General features: G+C 37.7%; 1 protein-coding gene across 1 annotated transcript in view; it reads right to left on the reverse strand.

The window, feature by feature from the left end:
• Positions 1-357: 357 nt before the first annotated feature.
• Positions 358-23,212, reverse strand: part of COP1 (COP1 E3 ubiquitin ligase) — a 285,059-nt gene continuing 262,204 nt past the window's right edge. Inside the window, exons 19-20 of the mRNA XM_032624416.1 lie at positions 2,881-2,925; positions 358-700 (exon numbers count right to left, since the gene is read on the reverse strand). Coding sequence (XP_032480307.1) covers positions 683-700; positions 2,881-2,925 — 63 coding nt within the window. The 3' untranslated portion in view covers positions 358-682. The remainder of the gene's footprint in view (positions 701-2,880; positions 2,926-23,212) is intronic.

Genomic DNA, 23,212 nt, shown 5'->3' on the forward strand with positions numbered 1-23,212 from the left:
AGCTGTCACAGACTGATATTCCCTTTCTGTTTGAATGTGGTCTCAACAGGTCAAAATGTTAGACCCTTGGCCAGATCCAGAGGAACTGAGGAATCGGCTACTTGCTGATAATATAAATCTGGTCAGAGAATGAAGAGAGAACTTCATAAAGTAATTAATCTTTCTACCTACTGTAAACATTAAATTCACAGAAAGAATCCATATACTTTATGTTGATATGCATAATTCCAAAGAGGTGGGGAAATATGGACCTTAAAAATTATTCATCAGTATATTATACTATAGTTCATGTGTGCTACTTCTTGAAAAGATAAAATTATCTCTTGCCACATTGGACAAAAAGTTTCCCAGCTCAGCTGTGGCTCAATAAACTTTTATTATTTTTTGTTATTTATTTTTATTCAAAAGAATTTGTTTCCCTATCACAAAAATTAGATAACCATACCACCAACAGCAGCAAAGTCCATAGAGTTACATGGATGGTGGAGAGTTCACTGGGTATTCCCCAATGTCCCAAAGGTCATAAAGGAGGGAAAAAAAGGAAAAGAAAAAAATACTCAAAACAAATCCAAAACCCATGATGACTTTGGGGAGAGACATCACACGACAGTTTGTCTTCTCTTATTGTCAGCTGCAGATGTATTTCAGCCGGATCAAGTACGATTCAACTTGAGTAAACCCTTCATACCAACTCTAGCACCTAATAGGGAGAAAGAAGAATCAGTATAATAAAATAGTTTTAAAATATAGGAAGAGTTTAATCAGTCTTTATTATATTATAAATGGAGAACCAAATCAAGTAGACTTTTCCCAACTGCTTTGGCTAAAATCAAAGAATTTGAAGGGATCAGACATTAATCCATTCTTACTTTCAATTCAATAGCTGCATGAACTCTTTCAGATTAGTTATCTCCACAGTTAACAAAGGAGCCTTCAAGATAAACTACATAAAACACATAGATAAATGAACTGACTGATCCATAGCATGAATATAACATTTTTGGAATATTATGTTGGTATCTTTCCACATTCATAAGAAAAAGTTTAAGTATTGCTGTTTAGAATTTTAATCCATTTATTTCTTGCACTGATAAACATTTTATAGTGATCAAGGTATACACGACCTAAAATCTTGTCTTTTCCTATTGCTTAATTTATTTTCTAGTCAAGCATCTGGATGTTGAGATATTTTGTTAGCTATTAGACTTAAAGTAGTAGCATATCATACAAAAAAGCTGTGCTAAAACTAAAAATAAGAAGAATTATACTTCAATAAAGATGTATAAAAAATAAATAAAATAAAGAAGAAGCAATGATCAGTTATAAAAGGAGTAGAAGAAATGGCTGAGAAAGGACATTGAACATGCAGACAATTATGAACACTGTCAAAAAGGATTATGTTAGATGGAGACTGTAATTCTAGGTGGCAAAGAACTAAAGGAGCAACTTATCTTCTGCTGTGCTAAGGCCTGACTTATATCTGTGCTTTCATAATGCTTTTTGTCTTTACATTTGCCAAGCAGGCTACTTTACATAAGAGGTCAATGCTGTTGAACAAAAATCTTAGATTTGTCGCTGAGGCCCTATAAGTATGTATGTAGCTTTGAGCTTTCTGTAGAAACATTGGCAATCCCAATTGCCTCAAAGGCCAAACTTGTTGAAGAATACAGTACAGCTTTTTCAATACATGTCTTGCCATGAGAATAAAGTAAAGAAAAACTGAGAGACTATAGAGAGCCACTTAAAACAGAGATTCCAAGACCTTCTACCATCTTGCTTGAGGCTTCCAGAACACAGGCTTGGCTCTCTAATGAGGCTTTCCAAATAGACAAACTGGCTGCATAAAAAGAAGTATACCATGTAAATTAATTTGACTAGCTAACAGTGCAGTTCTGCTTTGAGTTTGCTCATTTCATCTCTGTAGGACAGTGTGTGAGGCTTGGATTTGCTCTCTTGGTTGCTGGGTCATTCTCCGCTCAGGATGAATGGAAGGAAGCCATGGCAAAATTAATGCTAACTGGCAGGAAAATAGATACATATTATTTTTAAAAATGCATCCTGACACTTCTGTATCAGCAGAGAATATGTGGAAAGAACTGGTACCCACAGAATAAGTGCTAATCAAATCCATGTACTAAAAACCTCCTCCAAAATGGTGTTTTGTTTAAAAGCTCACTGCTTAGCTCAGGATTTATTTATCCAATGTATTGTGCCCAAGTGCTGAATATCCAATGGTATAACTAGATAAAATTTTTACTGCCTTGAACTCCTAACTACGAAGAAAAGTATGTGGAAAACTATATATGAATTTGGGAATGATACTGTGAGCAAAGAGACATGAAAGTTTTCAGATTACACCAATGGCATGATCACATGATCAATCAATTTTCAACAGAACACTAGAATACCTTTTCTTTCCCTAGCAACTGAGCAAAAATCTCCTTGTCATGGAAGAGAAGGAAGAGAAACGCGAGGAAGAGAAGAGTAAAATCAGAGTAAGACATTTTAAAACCTGGTGAACGTCTAAGCATCTGCTGCTGTATCTTGGATCTTGTTCCCTGAACACCCTGTGGGGCAGCTGCACTGGCGTGACAGAAGCTCAGCAGTGCTCGCCCCACCGTGAATGCTTAACAGTCTTCATCTGTTTTTCATCCTGACCGCCTTTCAATCTCTTCAGCATTCGTATAACCTCTAACAAGTACTATCATCTTCCCCATAGTTGCAAGCTACCTATTCTTTTCCCCTTCAATCAAAGCCATTTCCAAGCAGACAGAGACCCATGATTTGGCATGCTCTCTAAGGCTTAGTACAACTCTACATTTCCATGTTATAGTTATAGTCTGTTATAGCCTAAAAATGGAGATGTATAAAATAGCTTACCTTAATTGTACCCTGACTGTTAGCAGCAATCAGCACATTGGACTCCTAGAAAAGAACAAGAACTTTTAGAGTATAGAGAAGGATTCCCTGGAGGGCAGTCCAGGAGAATAATTTAATCTTCATCCTTCTTTCTTCACTTTACCCTAAGACGCCAATACAATCTAAACTGGAAAACCAACTTTAACATGTTTTTAACTACGAATTATAAATACAAAATCCAATATTTTGAGGATTAAGTTTTAATAAAAACAATTAAGTTGGAAGCAGAGTAGGAAACTTTTAAATGTAAAGAAAAATAGAAACAGATTGCCACTAGGAGGAAAGCCAAGAGAAACAAAGACTGAAATAAAAATAAGAATAACTTGAGAAAAACAAAGTACAAAATCCTTTCCACAGAAAACTCCCCCTTCATTCACTTTCTCCCAAAAGACACCAGTAATTGGCATAAATCTCTATTGCTAGCTATTTGGTATTAGAAAAACAAAAGAAAACAGAATGTGAATATTCATCTGGGAGAAAGAAGGCTATCTTTCTTTTTAATTATTCTATCACTCACTATATGCATTTTTAACAACCTTGGTGATTACTTGAAATAGAATGCATGTGGTAACATATTTTTAAAAATATTCTAAGCCTTAAGAAAAAACTATCTCTGGAAGGTAGAAAGGGTAGAAAAAGAAATAGACAAGACTGAGTTTACCAGAGAGAATCTCATTGAGTAGGAAGAGCTAGGACATGCCTTCCATTGGAAACAGTCTAATAGGCTCTGAGCTTGGGAGTATAGACAAGTCTTTTCGCTTTTAAGAGCAGGCAGCCAGAAGGAAGTAAACAGACTCAAAACTGCCATAGAGGCCATATGGCTGATGGGAAGACCAAGCCCAAATAATAGCTTTCAAAAACAGAGAAAGTGGTCAAACTTCACTGAAGGATAGGATCTGTCTGAATACCCTACAGGTTTCATCAGAAAGTGATGAAGAGAAGAAAGAAAACTCTTGATCTGTATTCTGGGCAAGTTATTTCAGCCAACTTGAGTTAAACCTTAGTTTCTTTGATACAAGGCATCTGTGCTCTGCAAACTTCTACATTTCTTATCTTTTAACTTTCTCTTTGATTCCTAGTACAGTTACTTTTGAAAAATGCTCACCTTGTTGCTACTGGTGAAGAGGAAATAAATAATTTCTTCCACTAACCCCCAAATTTGGGGGATCAAAATATTCCTTGAATGCAGTCAGTGGTGATAGCATCAATGGTCAGTTGTATCAAGAAGGAATAAAGACATGTTTCTTCTGGAGGCAGGCATGGGAATTGCTGATGATGGAGTTTGGAACACACAACCCCCAAATATGGCACCGTGGCATATTGAATATTTCAAGCCAAAGGAGTTTGAGAAAATGGCAGAAGCAGGAAGGTCACTCTGACCTCCCATATCTCTCACCCTTTTCCCCTAAAACAGGTCATAAAACCCTCCTGTGGGAGGTACCCTCCCTATAACCAGAGTAAAGGAGCATCCTTATCTCCAACGACAGAGGAATGCTACGAAGAATCCAAATAAACAGGCCTTGCCAAGTTTCCCCACAGCTGACTACTCCTGAGTTCAATTACCCACAACCCTGAACCTATCACATTGCTACATGACTACCCACTCTTCACAAATACAGCAGAAAATACACAGGTCTATATCCTTGGGTCTTCTTTTCCTTAGGAAGGCTCCCACGTCATATAAAACATATTAAATAAACCTGCATGCTTTTCTCCTGTTTATCTGTCTCTGTCGGCATAATCTTCCAACCCAGCCAAGGACCCTAAGAGGATTAGGGAAAACTTTTTCTCCCCTACACTGATATTTTCCTAGCTGAGCTTTTCCCTTAGATCAGCACATGTATTCTTGAAAATAGTAACACAGGTAATATAACATTCACTAGTAGAATTAGTTTTAATATCTACTTCGGGGAATTATGGGCTATCACTGGGGCTGAATGTGCATAGAATTAATACTTCCATATTGGGGAGGGTGTGTGTGGTTGGAATAAGGGATATTCCCAAATGCCCCTTATTTAACTACTCTTTTAGTAAACTGAGTTCAGAAAGAGTTTGAGGTATCCTTAGGGAATATAATAACTCACTCTGAGCTTCTCCAGAGGTGGAATTTCTAAGTCTGCCTCAGAAAACAAAAAGAGGCACTGTGGTGTAATGTGGATTTCTTTCTAGCAAGAACTTTAAAGAAGCTGTTTTACACTACAACTGCCACCAGAGAACCCAGAAATGATTCTTCTGTGAGCACCATCCAGAAATGAAGCTACAAACAGATCAATCTAGTTTCTGTTTGAAGAAAGACTCCTGTCTCCAAGAAAGCAACTACCATCATTAGATGCTGCAGTCACCAAGAATTGCTCCCTCTGCTATGGGAACACATAATGTCAGGATAACGAAAAATTTATAAGCCAAAGCTCTCTCTCTTTCTGCCATTTTGGTTCTAGTCACCTTTTAATACAGAAGAAGGTAGAAAAACGTGGTGGAGATGAAGATTCACCCTGAGGGTAAGGGGGAATCCACTTCTGCCAGTTATAGAGATTATGAATGACATAAATTTGTAATTCTTAGTGGAAGAATGTTTGAAAAATGTGATATACAGTATGAAAGAGTATGCTCAATACATATTAAAAAAATCTAGTTAGATCACCACATAAGAGGGATTTGAAGTCTGTACAATTACTACACTAAACCCAAGAAGGAAGACATCTGATGACTACCCAACATAAATAAACGATGTCTTTTTATAACCCAAGGACTATTATGGCATTAATAGGTGGCCATATTAGGTGCTACCAGAGTTAACTCTAAACACCTTTTCCTGTGGAGACAGATAAATATCTCATTTACAAATAAGCCAACGCAGAAAGTGATTGCCCAGTTGGAATCGTCTTTTAGGACTAACATATAGGTGACAGAGTGTCCAAGGAAATTTTAGAAACACTCAAAACTATTCAAATTAACAAACAATGAAAGAAAAATAATAGCTTCACTTCTCAGTATGCCCCTCCCTCCAAAGACCATGAACTTATTAAAAAGGGATTTAGGATTAAACTGTCTTTCAGATAGCTAGATATCAGCTTAAGATAAATGAATTTTTACACACAACAGAAAAACAAAACCAGGTATTTTACTTTAGCATAGAGGTACAGAAGTGATATGTACAAGGTTATCACTGTAGGTTTTGAGTGATTCTTGTTTGCATTTTGCATGACTAGTAACTCTTAGCTGTAGCTATACCCTGCCAGAGCCCTAATGTAAGTTCTGGTTGAATAGGTTGCTTTTACTTGCGAAATAAAATTAAAATGCCAGCCAGTAATTCTCATTATTTTCTCCCTCTTTCTTGGAAACAGGCAGTTTTGCTGCAAAGCCCTCCTCAAGGTTAAGATAATAATGCAACTACTATTTTCTTCTTAAGATAAAGAGATTAAGAAAAGACAATGGAAAAATTAGCAGCAAGTTTTTTATAAAAGCAGAAGACACATACATAAACATATACCAACTTGCTTATAAAGTCAGAGATATATGTCAACTTATACTAAAACAAAACTAGCATCCACTGGAACAGTTTCCTCTTTGCCAGCTTGCCTACAAAAGTGCCATTATAGCTACTACATTAAAATCCTGAGCAAGTTGAGAAGTAACAATTATTCACTTAGTTTGCAGTTGGAGGATTTATTCCTAGAGATAATTGATTTTAAATGTGAAGCAATTTCACTAGATATATGAATATGTAATTAAAAAACTTCTATTTCTGGCTGTGATAGAATAAATGGAATGGATTTGCTCTCCTACTTTAAGCAACTAGAAAACTGAACAAAATACATAAGACACGACTGGACAACAGGCAGTACTGGACTGTGATCACTACAAGAGGAGAAACACAAAAGGTCAGTCCTCTAATCCCCCTGGCTTTCTGCTTGGAGGCAGTTTCTGGAACACATAGCAAGGGAAGGGGAATCCAAATAGAGCACAGAGGAATCTGAGCAGACCATAGCAGACTAAGTTGAGGAGACAGAGGTGTAAGCACAGAGTATCTGTAGGGCAGCTGGAATTTGTAGGGCAAAGTATCACAGAAGAGAAAGCTACTTAAAAGTAGAGTTCCAGGAATCTGTACTGGGGTCCCCTTGATTGTACATCAGAATAAACAACTGTGTGTTCATAGGGTGAAACTACACAAAACCAGGCAAATAACAATGAACAGGGAAAGTACAACCACTGAGAACCTACAACATTATCAAATGCCAGAGTTCACACAGGGTTAGGAGATGTTTGAGTTCTGACCAACCAGAGTGAAGAGAACATTCAGTGCCCTCAATGGACATTCAGGGCATTTAGCAGAGTCCCCAGAAGGGTCATGCCTTATCAGTAGGGCTAAACTAGCCTTAAGGCAAATGTTTCTCTAGACCAGGGATCAGCAAATTGATCCTGTGGACCAAATCCAGCCCACTGCCTGTATTTTGTATTTCAGTTTTAGTAGAACCCAGCCATGGTCATTAGTTTACAGTTGGCCCTCTGGTTCCACATCTGCAGATTTAGCCAATGGTGGATCAAAAATATTTTGAAAAAAAAAAATCTAGACAGTTCCAAAATGCAAGACTTGTATTTGCTATCTGCTGGCAACTATTTCCATTTCATTTACAACTATTTACATAGCATTTATGTTCTATTAGGTATTATAAATAATTTAGAGATGACTTAAAGTATACAGGAAGATGTGCTAGATTATATGTAAATACTATGCCATTTTATATAAAAGACTTGACCATCCACAGATTTTGGTATCTGTCAGGGGTCCTTAAACGAATTCCTTGATCATCCACAGATTTTGGTATCTGTCAGGGGTCCTTAAACGAATTCCTGTGCATACCAAGGACTGAGGGTATATATTGTCTATAGCTGCTCTTGCACTACAGTAGCAGAACTGAGGAACTGCAACAAAGACCATATGGCCTGCAAAGTGTAAAATATTTGCAATATCTAATTGCAAGGACTAAAATATTAGTCCTTTAAGAAAAAGTTTTGCTAATTGCAACTTTAGAGTCATCCTAATAAAGTTTAAAAACAAGTGTCAAAAGAATCAAGTTTATCTCCAAAAACTTAACTTTCTGTCAAAACAAACTTCAATACTCTTAAAAAAATTCAACAAAATCTAGACATTCAACAATAAAGCATTCACAATGTGTAGCATTCAAGCGGCAACAAGCATGACCTATAACGAGGAAAAATTCAATGAACAGAAACAGATTTAGAAATGACAAAGACTATAAAAGTAGCAAATGAGGACTTTTAAAGCAAGTATAATTATATTCCAATATTTAAAAGGAAACAATGAACTTAATGAGAAGAGAAATGGAAGACAGAAGTATAAAAACCAAATGGAATTTCTCCACCTGAAAAGTACAGTATCTGAAATGAAAAATTAATTGGATGGGCATAACAATAGTTAAAACAGTGAAGAATAAAACACCAATAAATGTGACAACACAGAAAAAACAAAATCCCAACTGAAGCAGAGGGAAAAAAGGCTGGGAAGAAAAAAAAGATTAGTATTTGAGTGAACAGTAGGACAATATACAATCTGGTAAATGTGTAATTGGCATCCCAAACAAAGAAGGGGCAGAAAAGGTATATGAAGATATAAGACTAAAAATTTTCCAAATTTGAAAACTGTAAACCCACAATCTAAGAAGCTCAATATTCCAGTGGGAAAAAAGCACAGCACCACGTTAAGACATCACATCATAAACTACTACAAATGAGTGAAAAAGAGAAAATCTTGAAAACTGCCAGAGAAAAAAAGGACACATTATGTAGGGAGATTAGAAGGGGGAGCTCCCACATCCTATGATGATGATAGCAGAGCCCAGCAGGAAAAAGAAAGACTCCCTCTTTTGCCTGGCAAGAGCTCAGCCAATGAGAGACCGTCACAACTCAGCTAAGAAAAAGTCATGGACTCTTTGTTTACTATAGCTCCCCCAACTTCCTCTACCCTTCTATAAAAGAGTTCTCTTCTCCGTTTTTGCTGGGAACTTGCCTGTGCCTCGCCATGATTGTAAACCCTGAATTGCAATTCTGTGATCCTGCATAAACCCACTTTTGCTGGAGAAATAACTGACGGTTTATTTGTTTCAGGTCAACATTTCAGTGGCCCATATGGGGATCCAGACAAGACCCCCACAACAACTCCAAGGCTGGTGAGCAAATAGGTGCAGTACCCACACTGAACCCACTGTCACTAACTGCTTTTTTTGCAGACCTTGGGGTTTGAGGGTAAGTTTTTCTCTTGGATTTGAGCTTGCACCCTCTTTGTGGTTTTGAAGCTCACAAGATTTTATTCAGGATATATTGTAAGGCTTTGTCCTTTCTGCTTAAGTGCCTGTTCTGTAGTGCCTGTTAAGTACTCATTTGGCACTTTGGGCTGATTATTGAAATCATGCTGTCCTGGCAAAAACTGCAAACCTTCAGCCTGTTCCTTTTGGAACAGGGGGTGTTTCATTGGAACTGTGCCAGTTAAGCCTTTGGCCTGACTCCTTCAGGATTGGGCTGCTCTAGTGGAACTGTGCTATTAAGCTTTCAGCCTGCCTCCTTCAGAATTAGGCTGTTTCATTAGAGCTGTGCAGTCTTCAGCCTGGCTCCTTCTGTACCAGACTGCTCCCTTAGGACTGGCTGGTATCATGTCTGCAGGCTGTTTGAGCTATTTGAGCTGTTTGAAAATTATTCTTTTATTCTAGAGAAAAACTTGGATCCCAGTTACCTAAATATTTTGAGGGTGTCCCCTGCCCTGAGGGGACTCTGGCCAATTTTACATTTAAAAACCAAGGTCCTTCTTCATGCATTTTTTTTTTTTTTTTGTGGTATGCGGGCCTCTCACTGCTGCGGCCTCTCCCGTTGCGGAGCACAAGCTCCGGACGCGCAGGCCCAGCAGCCATGGCCCACGGGCCCAGCCGCTCCGCAGCATGTGGGATCCTCCCGAACCAGGGCACGAACCCATGTCCCCTGCATCGGCAGGCCGACTCTCAACCACTGCGCCACCAGGGAAGCCCTTCATGCACATTTTTAACTAAATGGACCAACCTAACCAAAGATAATTTAGAACATCAATGGCCTTTATAGGGAACTTTTGAAATCCCTAAATTTACTTTTATAAAAACTAAATGAGGGACTTCCCTGGTGGCACAGTGGTTAAGAATCTGCCTGCCAATGCAGGCGACACAGGTTTGAGCCCTGCTCTGGGAAGATCCCACATGCTGCGGAGCAACTAAGCCCATGCACCACAACTACTGAGTCTGTGCTCTAAAGCCCATGAGCCACAACTACTGAGCCTGCGTGCCACAACTACTAAGCCTGCGCTCTACAGCCCATGAGCCACAACTACTGAGCCCACGTGCCACAACTACTAAGACTGCGCTCTAGAGCCCGTGAACCACAACTGCTGAAGCCCGCGTACCTAGAGCCGGTGCTCCGCAACAAGAGAAGCCCACGCACCACAACATAGAGTAGCTCCTGCTCACTGCAACTAGAGAAAGCCCACGTACAGCAACGAAGACCCAACACTGTCATAAATAAATAAATAAATAAATAAATTTATTTATTTAAAAAACCCAAAAAAACAAATGACTCTGACATCTTTTATTTGTTCCATTTCTGATGGTACTAGAGCTGACCCTGGAAACACTGATCATCTATCACTACTGAATCAGCTAACACCCTCCTTATGGGCAAAATCTCTAACTAATATTGGCAAAATTCACAGCGCACCTCCCATGAAGATTCAAACAGATTCCTCAAAACCTCTTCTCCAAATTAACCAATATCTTTTAAGTAAAGAAGTTCTTCAAGGAATAAAATCCCTGATAGATTACAAGGCTCAAGGTCTCATTATCCCTCGTACTAGTTTCTGTAATACTCCCATTTTACTGGTGAGAAAACCTAAGGGCAGAGGGTGGGTTTTGTCTAGGACTTTTGAGTGATAAACAATGTTGTTATCCCTCCATGCTCTGTTGTTCCTAACTCTCATATGTTACTAACATCCATTCCCACTGGAATCAAATTCTTTACTGTAACAGATTTATACAATGCATTCTTTAGTATTCCAGTTGAAGCTAGCCAATACCATTTTGCCTTTACTTGGGAAGAAAAACAACTCACCTGGGCAGTAATGCTTGCTCAAGGTTTTACTGAATATCCTTACTTCTCACAAATCCTGAAGGCTGATCTGCATGATATAAAGTTCCCTAGAGGTTCTACTTTGTTGCAATATATGGATGATTTGCTTCTTTACTCTTCTTCTCAAGCCTCCTCACAAGATAGCATCCACTTGCAAAAGCTTTTAGCATTAAAGGGACATAAGTCTGCCAAGGAAAAATTGCAGTTTGCCCAGATGAAGACTCAATATTTAGGGTATCTAATATTAGAACAAGGGCTACACCTAGATCCAGAAGGTTTCACGGTGTCCTAAGTTTATCAAAACCCCAAACTCAGTCTAGTTGGTTACTGCCAAAGCTGGATTTCAAATTTCTGTCTTATGGCCAAACTTCTATATGTTTTACTTTACAACAGCAACAACCCTGAACCAATTTTATGGGAAAAACTGGATGACATAGCCTTTAAGGCCTTAAAGGAGAGTTTGATGAACCTACCTACCCTTGGGCATCCCAATTACCAGATTCCCTTTTTCCTTTTTGTTTGTGAAAAGGAAGGAAATGGGGCTTCCCTGATGGCACAGTGGTTAAGAATCCACCTGCCAATGCAGGGGACACGGGTTTGAGCCCTGGTCCGGGAAGATTCCCACATGCCGCAGAACAACTAAGCTGGTGCGCCACAACTACTGAGCCTGTGCTCTAGAGACTCCGAGTCACAACTACTGAGCCTGAGTGCCACAACTACTGGAGCCCGCACGCCAAGAGCCCATGCTCCACAGCAAGAGAAGCCACCGCGATGAGAAGCCCGCGCACTGCAACGAAGAGCAGCCCCACTCGCTGCAACTAAAGCAAGCCCGCGCGCAGCAACGAAGACCCAACGTAGCCAAAAATAAATAAAATAATTAAAAAAAAAAAAAAAAAGGAAATGTCCTTGGGGTATTCACCCCATAACACAGGGACCACCACCAACCCAGAGGGTATTATAGGCAGCAACTGGACCCTGTGGAATGGGGATAACTTCTTTGCCTTATAGCCATTACGGCCACCAAAAGAATCGTGGGATCCCGTTTAATGAGGTATGCTGTCTTTAAAGGAACCAAGAGCAGTGAAACCCCTGTCATGGTCCAAAGGGACATTTCTACAAATGATAACTTAGAAAAACTGGCTAGAGAAGCCCAACAACTGACCTCAGAAAAGGAAAAATAAGATTGGAAATTAAAGTTATTAGTTTAATAAAAAGAGAAACCTCTGGTTTGGACCAGGCAACAATCCAGTCCTATTGGAGACTCTAAAATTCCCACTCCAAACCACTGTACATGCATTAAACTATTGGTTTATTGATAAAATAATAGCATTCGTTAATCAATATTGGTGGGGAAAACATTAAAAAGGCCGCAAAAAGTGCCTAACTCACTTGTCCCACTGTCTAAAATACAACACAGGGTAGCCTGTTCATACTGCTCCCACACATTTCAGACTACCTAATGGACCATTCAAGGTCTGGCAAGTGGATTTCATACAACTTTCTTTGTCTTGTGGAAATAAATATATTTTAGTCATGGTCTGTATTTTTTCACACTGGACTGAAGCCTTTTCTTACAGACAGGCTACTGCCTCTTCTGTGGCTAAAGTGCTCTTGGAAAAGATTATCCCTACCTGGGAAACTCCTCTTGAACTTCATAATGATCAAGGAGCCCATTATACTGGTTAGGTATTTCAACAAGTCTGCACTGTTTGGCTGGTTTGACAACACTTTCACTACACTTACCACTGTTAATCCTCTGGTTTAGTCGAATGCACTAATGGCATTACTAAGACTAAACTGGAAAAATCCATAAAGGCCCTCCAAATTCCTTAGCCAAAAGCACTGTCATTGGTCTTTCTAAATCTTAGATCCACCCCCTTTTGGAACTCAAAAACTCTCACCCTTTGAGATAGTCATAGGATGCTCAATGCCCTTGGCTCCTGATTCTTTACCCAAAACTGATAAAAGGAAAGATACTCAATTGTTTCTATTAAAACTAACCATGTTTTAGTACAGCAATCTTTTCACAATGTGCTCCCAGAAGATGAAGACCTTAAGCATCACACTTTGCAACACAGAGATTTCATCTATTGGAAAAGATACCTCCCAGAAAGATGCTCTTCAACCTTGCTGGAAAGTCCCCTATCAGGTACTACTAAACAACCCTTGTGCTGCCAAACCCCAGGGAATAGACTCTTGATTCACGTGACACAACAACAAAAAAAGTACCAAACCCTAACTGGACCTGTATATCATCTGGTGACCTGAAAGTAAAGATTTCCCAGAACTGAAGCAGATGATATCTGATGAAACAGCTTTCCCAAGATATCTGGACCAGGCCTGTTGGAACTTTGCCTCCTGCATAACCTTTGATGATGACATAAAACTTCAGATGATCTCCAATGTCTATGATCTTGATAGCATATGGTCTTTTCTTTTGTTTTTTTTTTTTTTTGGTGGTACACGGGCCTCTCACTGCTGTGGCCTCTCCCGTTGCGGAGCACAGGCTCTGGACGCACAGGCTCGGCGGCCATAGTTCACGGGCCCAGCCGCTCCACGGCATCTGGGATCTTCCCGGAAAGGGGCACGAACCCGTGTCCCCTGCATCGGCAGGCGGACTCTCAACCACTGCACCACCAGGGAAGCCCTGGTCTTTTCTTTTTTTTCATTAAATTATTACATAATTTAGACAGTAAGTATGGTCTATTTTTGCTTCTTTCCATTAGAATACATTTGATCACAATTTTTTCTTTATACAGCAGGTTCCGAATAGTCATCAATTTTATACACACCAGTGTATACATGTCAATCCCAATCGCCCAATTCATCACCCCCCCACCCACAGCCCCCCCCATGGCTTTCCCCCCTTGGTGTCCACACGTTTGTTCTCTACATCTGTGTCTTAATTTCTGCCCGGAAAACCGGTTCATCTGTACCATTTTTCTAGGTTCCATATACAGGCGTTAATATACGATATTTCTTTTTCTCTTTCTGACTTACTTCACTCTGTATGACAGTCTCTAGAACCATCCACGTCTCAACAAATGACCCAATTTCGTTCCTTTTTATGGCTGAGTAATATTCCATTGCATATATGTACCACGTCTTCTTTATCCATTTGTCTGTCGATGGGCATTTAGGTTGCTTCCATGACCTGGCTATTGTAAATAGGGCTGCATTGAACATTGGGGTGCATGTGTCTTTTTGAATTGTGGTTTTCTCTGGATATATGCCCAGTAGTGGGATTGCTAGATCATATGGTAATTCTATTCTTAGTTCCTTAAGGAACCTCCATACTGTTCTCCATAGTGGCTGTATCAGTTTAGATTCCCACCAACAGTGAAAGATGGTTCCCTTTTCTCCACACCCTCTCCAGCACTTGTTGTTTGTAGATTTTCTGATGAAGCCCATTCTAACTGGTGCGAGGTGATACCTCACTGTAGTTTTGATTTGCATTTCTATAATAATTAGTGATGTTCAGCAGCTTGTCATGTGCTTCTTGGCCATCTGTATGTTTTCTTTGGAAAAATGTCTATTTAGGTCTTCTGCTCATTTTTGGATTGGGTTGTTTGTTTTTTTAATATTCAGCTGCATGAGCTGTTTATATATTTTGGAGATTAATCCTTTATCCATTGATTCATTTGCAAATATTTTCTCCGATTCATAGGGTTGTCTTTTCATCTTGTTTATGGTTTCCTTTGCTGTGCAAAAGCTTTTAAGTTTCATTAGGTCCCATTTGTTTATTTTTGGTTTTATTTCCATTACTCTAGGAGGTGCATCAAAAAAGATCTTGCTGTGATTTATGTCAAAGAGTGTTCTTCCTATGTTTTCCTCTAAGAGTTTTATAGTGTCAGGTCTTACATTTAGGTCTCTAATCCATTTTGAGTTTATTTTTGTGTATGGTGTTAGGGAGTGTTCTAATTTCATTCTTTTACAGTAGCTGTCCAGTTTTCCCAGCACCACTTATTGAAGAGACTGTCTTTTCTCCATTGTATATCCTTGCCTCCTTTGTCATAGATTAGTTGACCATAGGTGCGTACGTTTACCTCTGGGCTTTCTATCTTGTTCCATTGATCTATGTTTCTGTTTTTGTGCCAGTACCATATTGTCTTGATTACTGTAGCTTTGCAGTATACTCTGAAGTCATGGAGTCTGATTCCTCCAGCTCCGTTTTTTTCCCTCAAGACTGCTTTGGCTATTTGGGGTCTTTTGTATCTCCATACAAATTTTAAGATTTTTTGTCCTAATTCATGTAAAAAATGCCACTGGTAATTTGACAGGGATTGCACTGAATCTGTAGATTGCTTTGGGTAGTATAGTCATTTTCACACTATTGATTCTTCCAATCCAAGGACGTGGTATATCTCTCCACCTGTTGGTATCATCTTTAATTTCTTTCAAGAGTGTCTTATAGTTTTCTGCATACAGGTCTTTTGTCTCCCTAGGTAGGCTTATTCCTAGGTATTTTATTCTTTTTGTTGCAATGGTAAATGGGAGTGTTTCCTTAATTTCTCTTTCAGATATTTCATCATTAGTGTATAGGAATGCAAGAGATTTCTGTGCATTAACTTTGTATCCTGCAACTTTACCAAATTCATTGATTAGCTCTACTAGTTTTCTGGTGGCATCTTTAGCATTCTAGGTGTAAGGTTATTTGAGATTTTTCTTGTTTCTTGAGGTAGGCTTGTAGAGCTATAAACTTCCCTCTTAGAACTGCTTTGCTGCATCTCATAGGTTTTGGATCATCGTGTTTTCATTGTCATTTGTCTCTAGGTATTTTTTGATTTCCTCTTGATTTCTTCAGTGATCTCTTGGTTATTTAGTAACGTAGTGTTTAGCCTCCATGTGTTTGTGTTTTTTCCCCTGTAATTGATTTCTAATCTTATAGAGTTGTGGTCAGAAAAGATGCTTGATATGATTTCAATTTTCTTAAATTTACTGAGGCTTGATTTGTGACCCAGGATGTGATCTATCCTGGAGAATGTTCTGTGCGCACTTGAGAAGAAAGTGTAATCTGCTGGTTTTGGATGGAATGTCCTATAAGTATCAATTAAATCTATCTGGTCTATTGTGTCATTTAAAGCTTCTCTTTCCTTATTTATTTTCATTTTGGATGATCTGTCCATCGGTGTAAGTGGGGTGTTACTGTTGATTTCCTCTTTTACAGCTGTTAGCAGTTGCCTTATGTATTGAGGTGCTCCTATGTTGGGTGCATATATATTTATAATTGTTATATATTTTTTTGGATTGATCCCTTAATCATTATGTAGTGTCCGTCCTTGTCTTTTGTAACATTCTTTTTTTTAAAGTCTATTTTATGTGATATGAGTATTGCTACTCCAGCTTTCTTTTGATTTCCATTTGCATGGACTATCTTTTTCCATCCCCTCACTTTCAGTCTGTATGTGTCCCTAGGTCTGAAGTGGGTCTCTTGTAGACAGCATATATATGGGTCTTGTTTTTGTATCCATTCAGCAAGCCTGTGTCTTTTGGTTGGAGGATTTAATCCATTCACGTTTAAGGTAATTATCGATATGTATGTTCCTATGACTATTTTCTTAATTGTTTTGGGTTTGGGTTTGTCTTTATAGGTCCTTTTCTTCTCTTGTGTTTCACACTTAGAGAAGTTCCTTTAGCATTTGTTGTGGAGCTGGTTTGGTGCTGCTGAATTCTCTTAGCTTTTGCTTGTCTGTAAAGCTTTTGATTTCTTCATCAAATCTGAATGAGATCCTTGCCTGGTAGAGTAATCTTGGTTATGGGTTCTTCCCTTTCATCACTTTAAGTATATCATGCCACTCCTTTCTGGCTTGTAGAGTTTCTGCTGAGAAATCAGCTGTTAATCTTATGGGAGTTCCCTTGTATGTTATTTGTCATTTTTCCCTTGCTACTTTCAATAATTTTTCTTTGTCTTTAATTTTTTCCAATTTGATTACTATGTGTCTCAGCATGTTTCTCCTTGGGTTTATCCTGTACGGCACACGCTGCACTTCCTGGACTTGGGTGGCTATTTCCTTTCCCATGTTAGTGAAGTTTTCGACTATAATCTCTTCAAATATTTTCTCGGGTACTTTCTCTCTCTCTTCTCCTTCTGGGACCCCTATAATGTGAATGTTGTTGCATTCAATGTTGTCCCAGAGGTCTCTTAGGCTGTCTTCATTTCTTTTCATTCTTTTTTCTTTATTCTGTTCTGTGGCAGCGAATTCCACTATTCTGTCTTCCAGGTCTCTTATCCGTTCTTCTGCCTCAGTTATTCTGCTATTGATTCCTTCTATTGTAGTTTTCATTTCAGTTATTGTATTGTTCATCTCTGTTTGTTTGTTCTTTAATTCTTCTAGGTCTTTGTTAAACATTGCTTGTATCTTCTCTATCTTTGCCTCCATTCTTTTTCCAAGGTCCTGGATTATCTTCACTATCATTATTCTGAATTCTTTTTCTGGAAGGTTGCCTATCTCCATTTCAGTTAGTTGTTTTTCTGGGGTTTTATCTTGTTCTTTCATCTGGTACATAGCCCTCTGCCTTTTCATCTTGTCTATGTTTCTGTGAATGTGGTTTTTGTTGCACAGGCTGCAGGATTGTAGTCCTTCTTGCTTCTGCTGTCTGTCCTCTGGTGGATGAGGCTATCTAAGAGGCTTGTGCACGTTTCCTGATGGGAGGGACTGGTCAGCATATGGTCTTTACATAAAAAGTGCCTAAGAGGTCTCCCTCCTATCTCTCCTTGTTACTCAAATGTGACCTCAATAGATTTCCAGTCTCTGCACTTTCCCTCTGTGTGAGACACTACAACCAGGAAAAGTCTTTCCTGGTGTCGAGGGGGAAAAAGCTACTGAAACTGGAAAACCTCATTCATGTTCAGCAATGCTTTCACAGAAAGGTCTTGATCAAAAGGGGGAAATGTAAAAGACTTAAATAGAAACCTCAATTAAAATAGAGTTGGAAGACCAGAAGGGGCAGCTCTCACACCCTATGACGAGAGCAGAGCCCAAGAGGAAGAAGAAAGACTCTTTCTTCTTGCCTGCCAAGAGTTCAGCCAAGGAGAGACAGTCACAACTCAGCCAATAAAAGGACAAAGACTCTTTGTTTTCTATAGCCCTCACAACTTCCTTTTCCCCTCTATAAGAGGGTTCTCTCCATTTTGCTGGGGACTTGCACTTGACTCACCATAGCTGCAAACTCTGAATTGCAATTCTTTGATGATCCTGCATAAACCCATTTTTACTAGAGAAGTAACTGGCAATCTGTTTTAGCTCAACAATTACATATAGAGGAACAAGATCACAAATTTGTCATCAGAAGCAATGCAAGCCAATACGATATATCTTTTTAACATGATGAAAGAAAACACCTGTCAACCCAGAAATATTATTTAAAAGTAAAGATATTTTGAGACAAACTAAAGCTGAGATAGCAGCAGATATGCACTGTAAGAACTGTTAAAGGAAGTTCTTATAACACATGAAAACTCAGATTTAAACAAAATGATGAAGAGTGCTTGAAATGATCAATATGTGGGTAAATATAAAAGATGTTTGCTTATTTATTTTTTAATTTTCTTAACAGATAATTGCATGTTTAAAGCATAAATAACAATGCATTATGTTATGTTATAATAAACAGAAGTAACATATAGGACAGCAAAATACACAGGATAGAAAGGGAAAACAGATGTATATTGGAAGGTTCTTCCATAATATAAAGTGGTATAATCTGATGACAGACTGTGATAAGTTAAACATGAATATTATAAACCTTAGAGAATCCACTACAAAAGTAAAAGAAACAGTATAGCTAATAAGCTATTAAAGGCAATAAAATGAATTATAAATACTCAATTAAAAAAAAGGAAATGAGGAATACGGGGACAAAGAACAGATAGGACAAATAGACAACAAACAGCAAGATGGCAGACAAATACCCAACAAGTAAGTGTAGATGGTCTAAATACTACAATTAAAAGGCAGAGATGATAAGACTTGATAAAAGAGCAAGAGCAATACACTGTCTATAAGAAACACACTTTAAATTTAAAAAAAAAGATATTTTTAAAATGAGAAGAAGATATACCATGCAAACATTAATCGTAAGAAAGCTGTGATGGCTCTACTAATATCTGAAAAAGTAGACTTCTGACCTAAATAGACATTTCTCCAAAGAAGACTGCCAACAAACATATGAAAGGATGCTCAACATTGCTAATCATTAGAGAAATGCAAATCAAAACTACAATGAGGTATCACCTCACAGCAGTCATAAGGGCCATCATCAAAAAATCTACAAACGATAATTGCTGGAGAGGGTGTGGAGAAAAGGGAACCCTCTGGCACTGTTGTTGGGAATGTAAATTGATACAGCCACTATGGACAACAGTATGGAGGTTCCTTAAAAAACTAAAATTAGAACTACCATACCACCCAGCAATCCCACTACTGGGCATATACCCAGAGAAAACCATAATTCAAAGAGTCATGTACCACAATGTTCACTGCAGCTCTATTTACAATTGCCAGGACATGGAAGCAATATAAGTGTCCATCGACAGATGAATGAATTAAGAAGATGTGGCACATATATACAATGGAATACTATTCAGCCATAAAAAGAAACAAAATTGAGTTATTTGTAGTGAGGTGGATGGACCTAGAGTCTGTCATACAGAGTGAAGTAAGTCAGAAAGAGAAAAACAAATATCATATGCTAACACATATATATGGAATCTAAAAAAAGAAAAAAATGGTTCTAGAGAACCTAGGGTCAGGACAGGAATAAAGATGCAGACATAGAGAATGGACTTGAGGACACAGAGAGGAGGAAGGGTAAGCTGGGATGAAGTGAGAGAGTGGCATGGACATATACACACTACCAAATGTAAAGGTAGCTAGCGGGAAGCAGCTGCATAGCACAGGGAGATCAGCTCGGTGCTTTGTGACCACCTAGAAGGGTGGGATAGGGAGGATGGGAGGGAGACGCAAGAGGGGAGAGATATGGGGATATATGTATATGTATAGCTGATTCACTTTGTTATAAAGCAGAAACTAACACACCACTGTAAAGCAATTATAACCTAATAAAAATTTTTGTTTTTGTTTTCTTTCTGCGGTACACGGGCCTCTCACTGTTGTGGCCTCTCCCGTTGCGGAGCACAGGCTCTGGACGCGCAGGCTCAGCGGCCATGGCTCACGGGCCCAGCCGCTCTGCAGCATGTGGGATCTTCCCGGACCGGGGCACGAACCCATGTCCCCTGCATCAGCAGGCAGACTCTCAACCACTGCGCCACCAGGGAAGCCCCCCAATAAAAATTTTTAAAAATAATAAATGAACTAATACTTGATAAATAAAATAAAAGTAAAAAAAGAAAAAGAAAAAGTAGACTTCTGGGAATTCTCTGGCAGTCCAGTGGTTAGGACTTGGAGCATTCACTGCTGTGGCCCACCTTCAATCCCTGGTTAGGGAACTAAGATCCCACAAGCTTTTTTGTGGTGAGGCCAAAAAAAAAAAAAAAAGGAAAGAAGAAAAAAGAAAAGGTAGATGTCAGGACAAGGAACATAACCAGGAATAAGAGTATTTTATAATTAAATAAGGGTCAATTCTTAAAAAAATCCTAAATGCGTATGTATATATGTAAAACAGAGCTTCAAGATACACAAAGCAAAAACTGACAGAACTGAATTGGAACAGATAACTCCACACTTGTGTTTGCAGATTTCAACACTCTTCTGTCAATAGTTCAAAGAATAAGTAGAGAGAAGGTCAAAAAAGATATAAAAGATGAAAAATAGTATCAGAAACAAATTGAACAAATTAATATTTACATAAAGTCTTAAATGGCAAAAATATGCATTCTTTTCAAGTGCCTATAAACTATTTACCAAGACAGACTATGTGCCAGACCATTAAACAAATCTCAGTACATTTAAAAGAATGAAACTATACAAGTGTGGTCTCTGACCAAACAGATCTAGAGCAGAAATCAATAACAAGAGACACCTGGCACAAATCTCCAAATATTTGGAGATTTAAAAACACATTCTTCAGTAACTCAGGGCTCAAAAAAGAAATCACAAGGAAATGAGAAACAGTTTGAACTAAAAGATATTGAAAACACAATATATTAAAACTTATGTAATACAGCTACAACAGTGCTTAGATAGAAAATTATATCTCTTAATGTCTATATTAGTAAAGCAGAAAGTTTAACATTAATAATGTAATAACTTGCAGCTTAACGTAAGAAGCTAGGGAAAAAGCAAATTACACAAAACACAAGTATAAATATGGTAGTAATAAGAAGCAGAAACCAATAAAATAAAAAGACAAAAATAGGTAAAAATTATTAAAACCAAAAGCTAGTTCTTGAAATAAAGTTGATAAATCTCTACAAAGAGAGAAAATGTAAGGTAACAATATCAGGAATGAGGGTATATCACTAGACATCCTACAGATATTAAAAAAGATAGAGAATAAATAGAAACAACTTTATGCCAATAAAAGTGACATATAGTGAAATAAATAAATCCTATGAAAGATGCAATTCCCCAAAATCAAAGAACAAATCAGAAAACAGAGGAGGAAGGAACACTTCCAAATTCAGTCTGCGAGTCAAACAAAGCAAAAGACATTATTAAAAAATTACAGACCAGTTACCTTTAAAAACAGATGTGTAAACCTGTAACAAAATCTCAGTAAACATAATTCAGCCATATATAAAAAGAATAATATATCATGCCCAAGTGGTTCCTATCCAGATATTCTAGTTGGTTTAACAATTTTTTTAGACAATGAATGTAATTAACATTTTTAACAGAATGTAAGAGAAAAATCATGTAATTACAATTGACATGGAAAATGCATTTGACAGAATTCAACATATATTCATAATAAAAACTCTCAGGAAACTTAGAAAGGAATTTCCTCAAGGTGATAAGGAATACCTATGAACAACTTCCAGCTAACATTATACTTAATGGTGAAATGTTAAACTCTTTCTCTCTCAGACTGGGAGCAAGGGGAGGATGCCTGAATTCACCACTTCTATCTAACAATGTATTAGAGGTCCTACCCAGTGCAATTGTCTCTATTTGTAAATGACATGGCTGCCTATGTAGAACATCTTTAACTTCTCAGAATGAGAATAATAAATTCTGTAGAAAATATGGAAATATTTTATATTAACAAATCAAATATTTAAACCAAATGGAAAAATTCCTATAAAAAGTTGATCAAGAAGAAATAGAAAACACGAATCATCCTATAGGCATTAAAAAAAAAAAGAATCAACTGTCAAAAACTATTTCCACCTCAGGCTTATATGATTTTACCTACAATTTCAATCAAATAGTCAAGAAAGGAGTAATTCCAATCATACACAAATTTTTCCACAGGAGAGAAAAGAAAGGAGCATTCCCTAACTTGTTTTATGAAGCTAATGTAACTATAAAATCAAAACTTGACAAGGACAATGCAATGAAGAAAAATTATAGGCCAATGTTATTCATGAAAATAGATGGAAAAATCCCAGGAAGTCAGTTTTAACAATGTATAAGGATAATACTTCTTAAACAAGTTGGGCTTATTCCAGCAATGCAAGATTGGTTTAACATTAGAAAAAAAAAAAAGTTACCTATTTTTACATCAATATTTCAAAGAGAAATATATCATCTTCAATAGGTGCAAAAGAAAGCAATAATATACTTCAGCATTCATTTATGATAATAAATCTTAACAAGCTGACAACTGAAAAAGAAATTTCCTTCTAAGGGTATCTACAAAACTCCTAAAGCAGAAATCATATATAATCATGACATATTCAAAAGTTTTCCCTTTGGTGAGTAACAAGGTAACGATGCCAGATATCAACATTTCCATTCAGTATTATACTAAAGCTCCTGGCCATTGGAATAAGTCAAAATGAATAAAATGTATCAAGGTACCAAAATTGGAAAGGTAGATTAAACTTTCATTACTTGTGGATCATATTATTATGTACATAAAAAATACAAGAAAATGTAGAAATGCATAATTAAAATTGATAAGAGTTTAGCAAGATTGCTGGGTTTTAAAATGGGGACCATAATGCACCATTCTTCAGGGACTGTTATGATACCTTCTTTCTCTCTTAAAATAAAAAAATGGTTTACTT

Source organism: Phocoena sinus, chromosome 1 (genome assembly GCF_008692025.1).
Source record: "Phocoena sinus isolate mPhoSin1 chromosome 1, mPhoSin1.pri, whole genome shotgun sequence".
Classification (NCBI taxonomy): Eukaryota; Metazoa; Chordata; class Mammalia; order Artiodactyla; family Phocoenidae; genus Phocoena; species Phocoena sinus.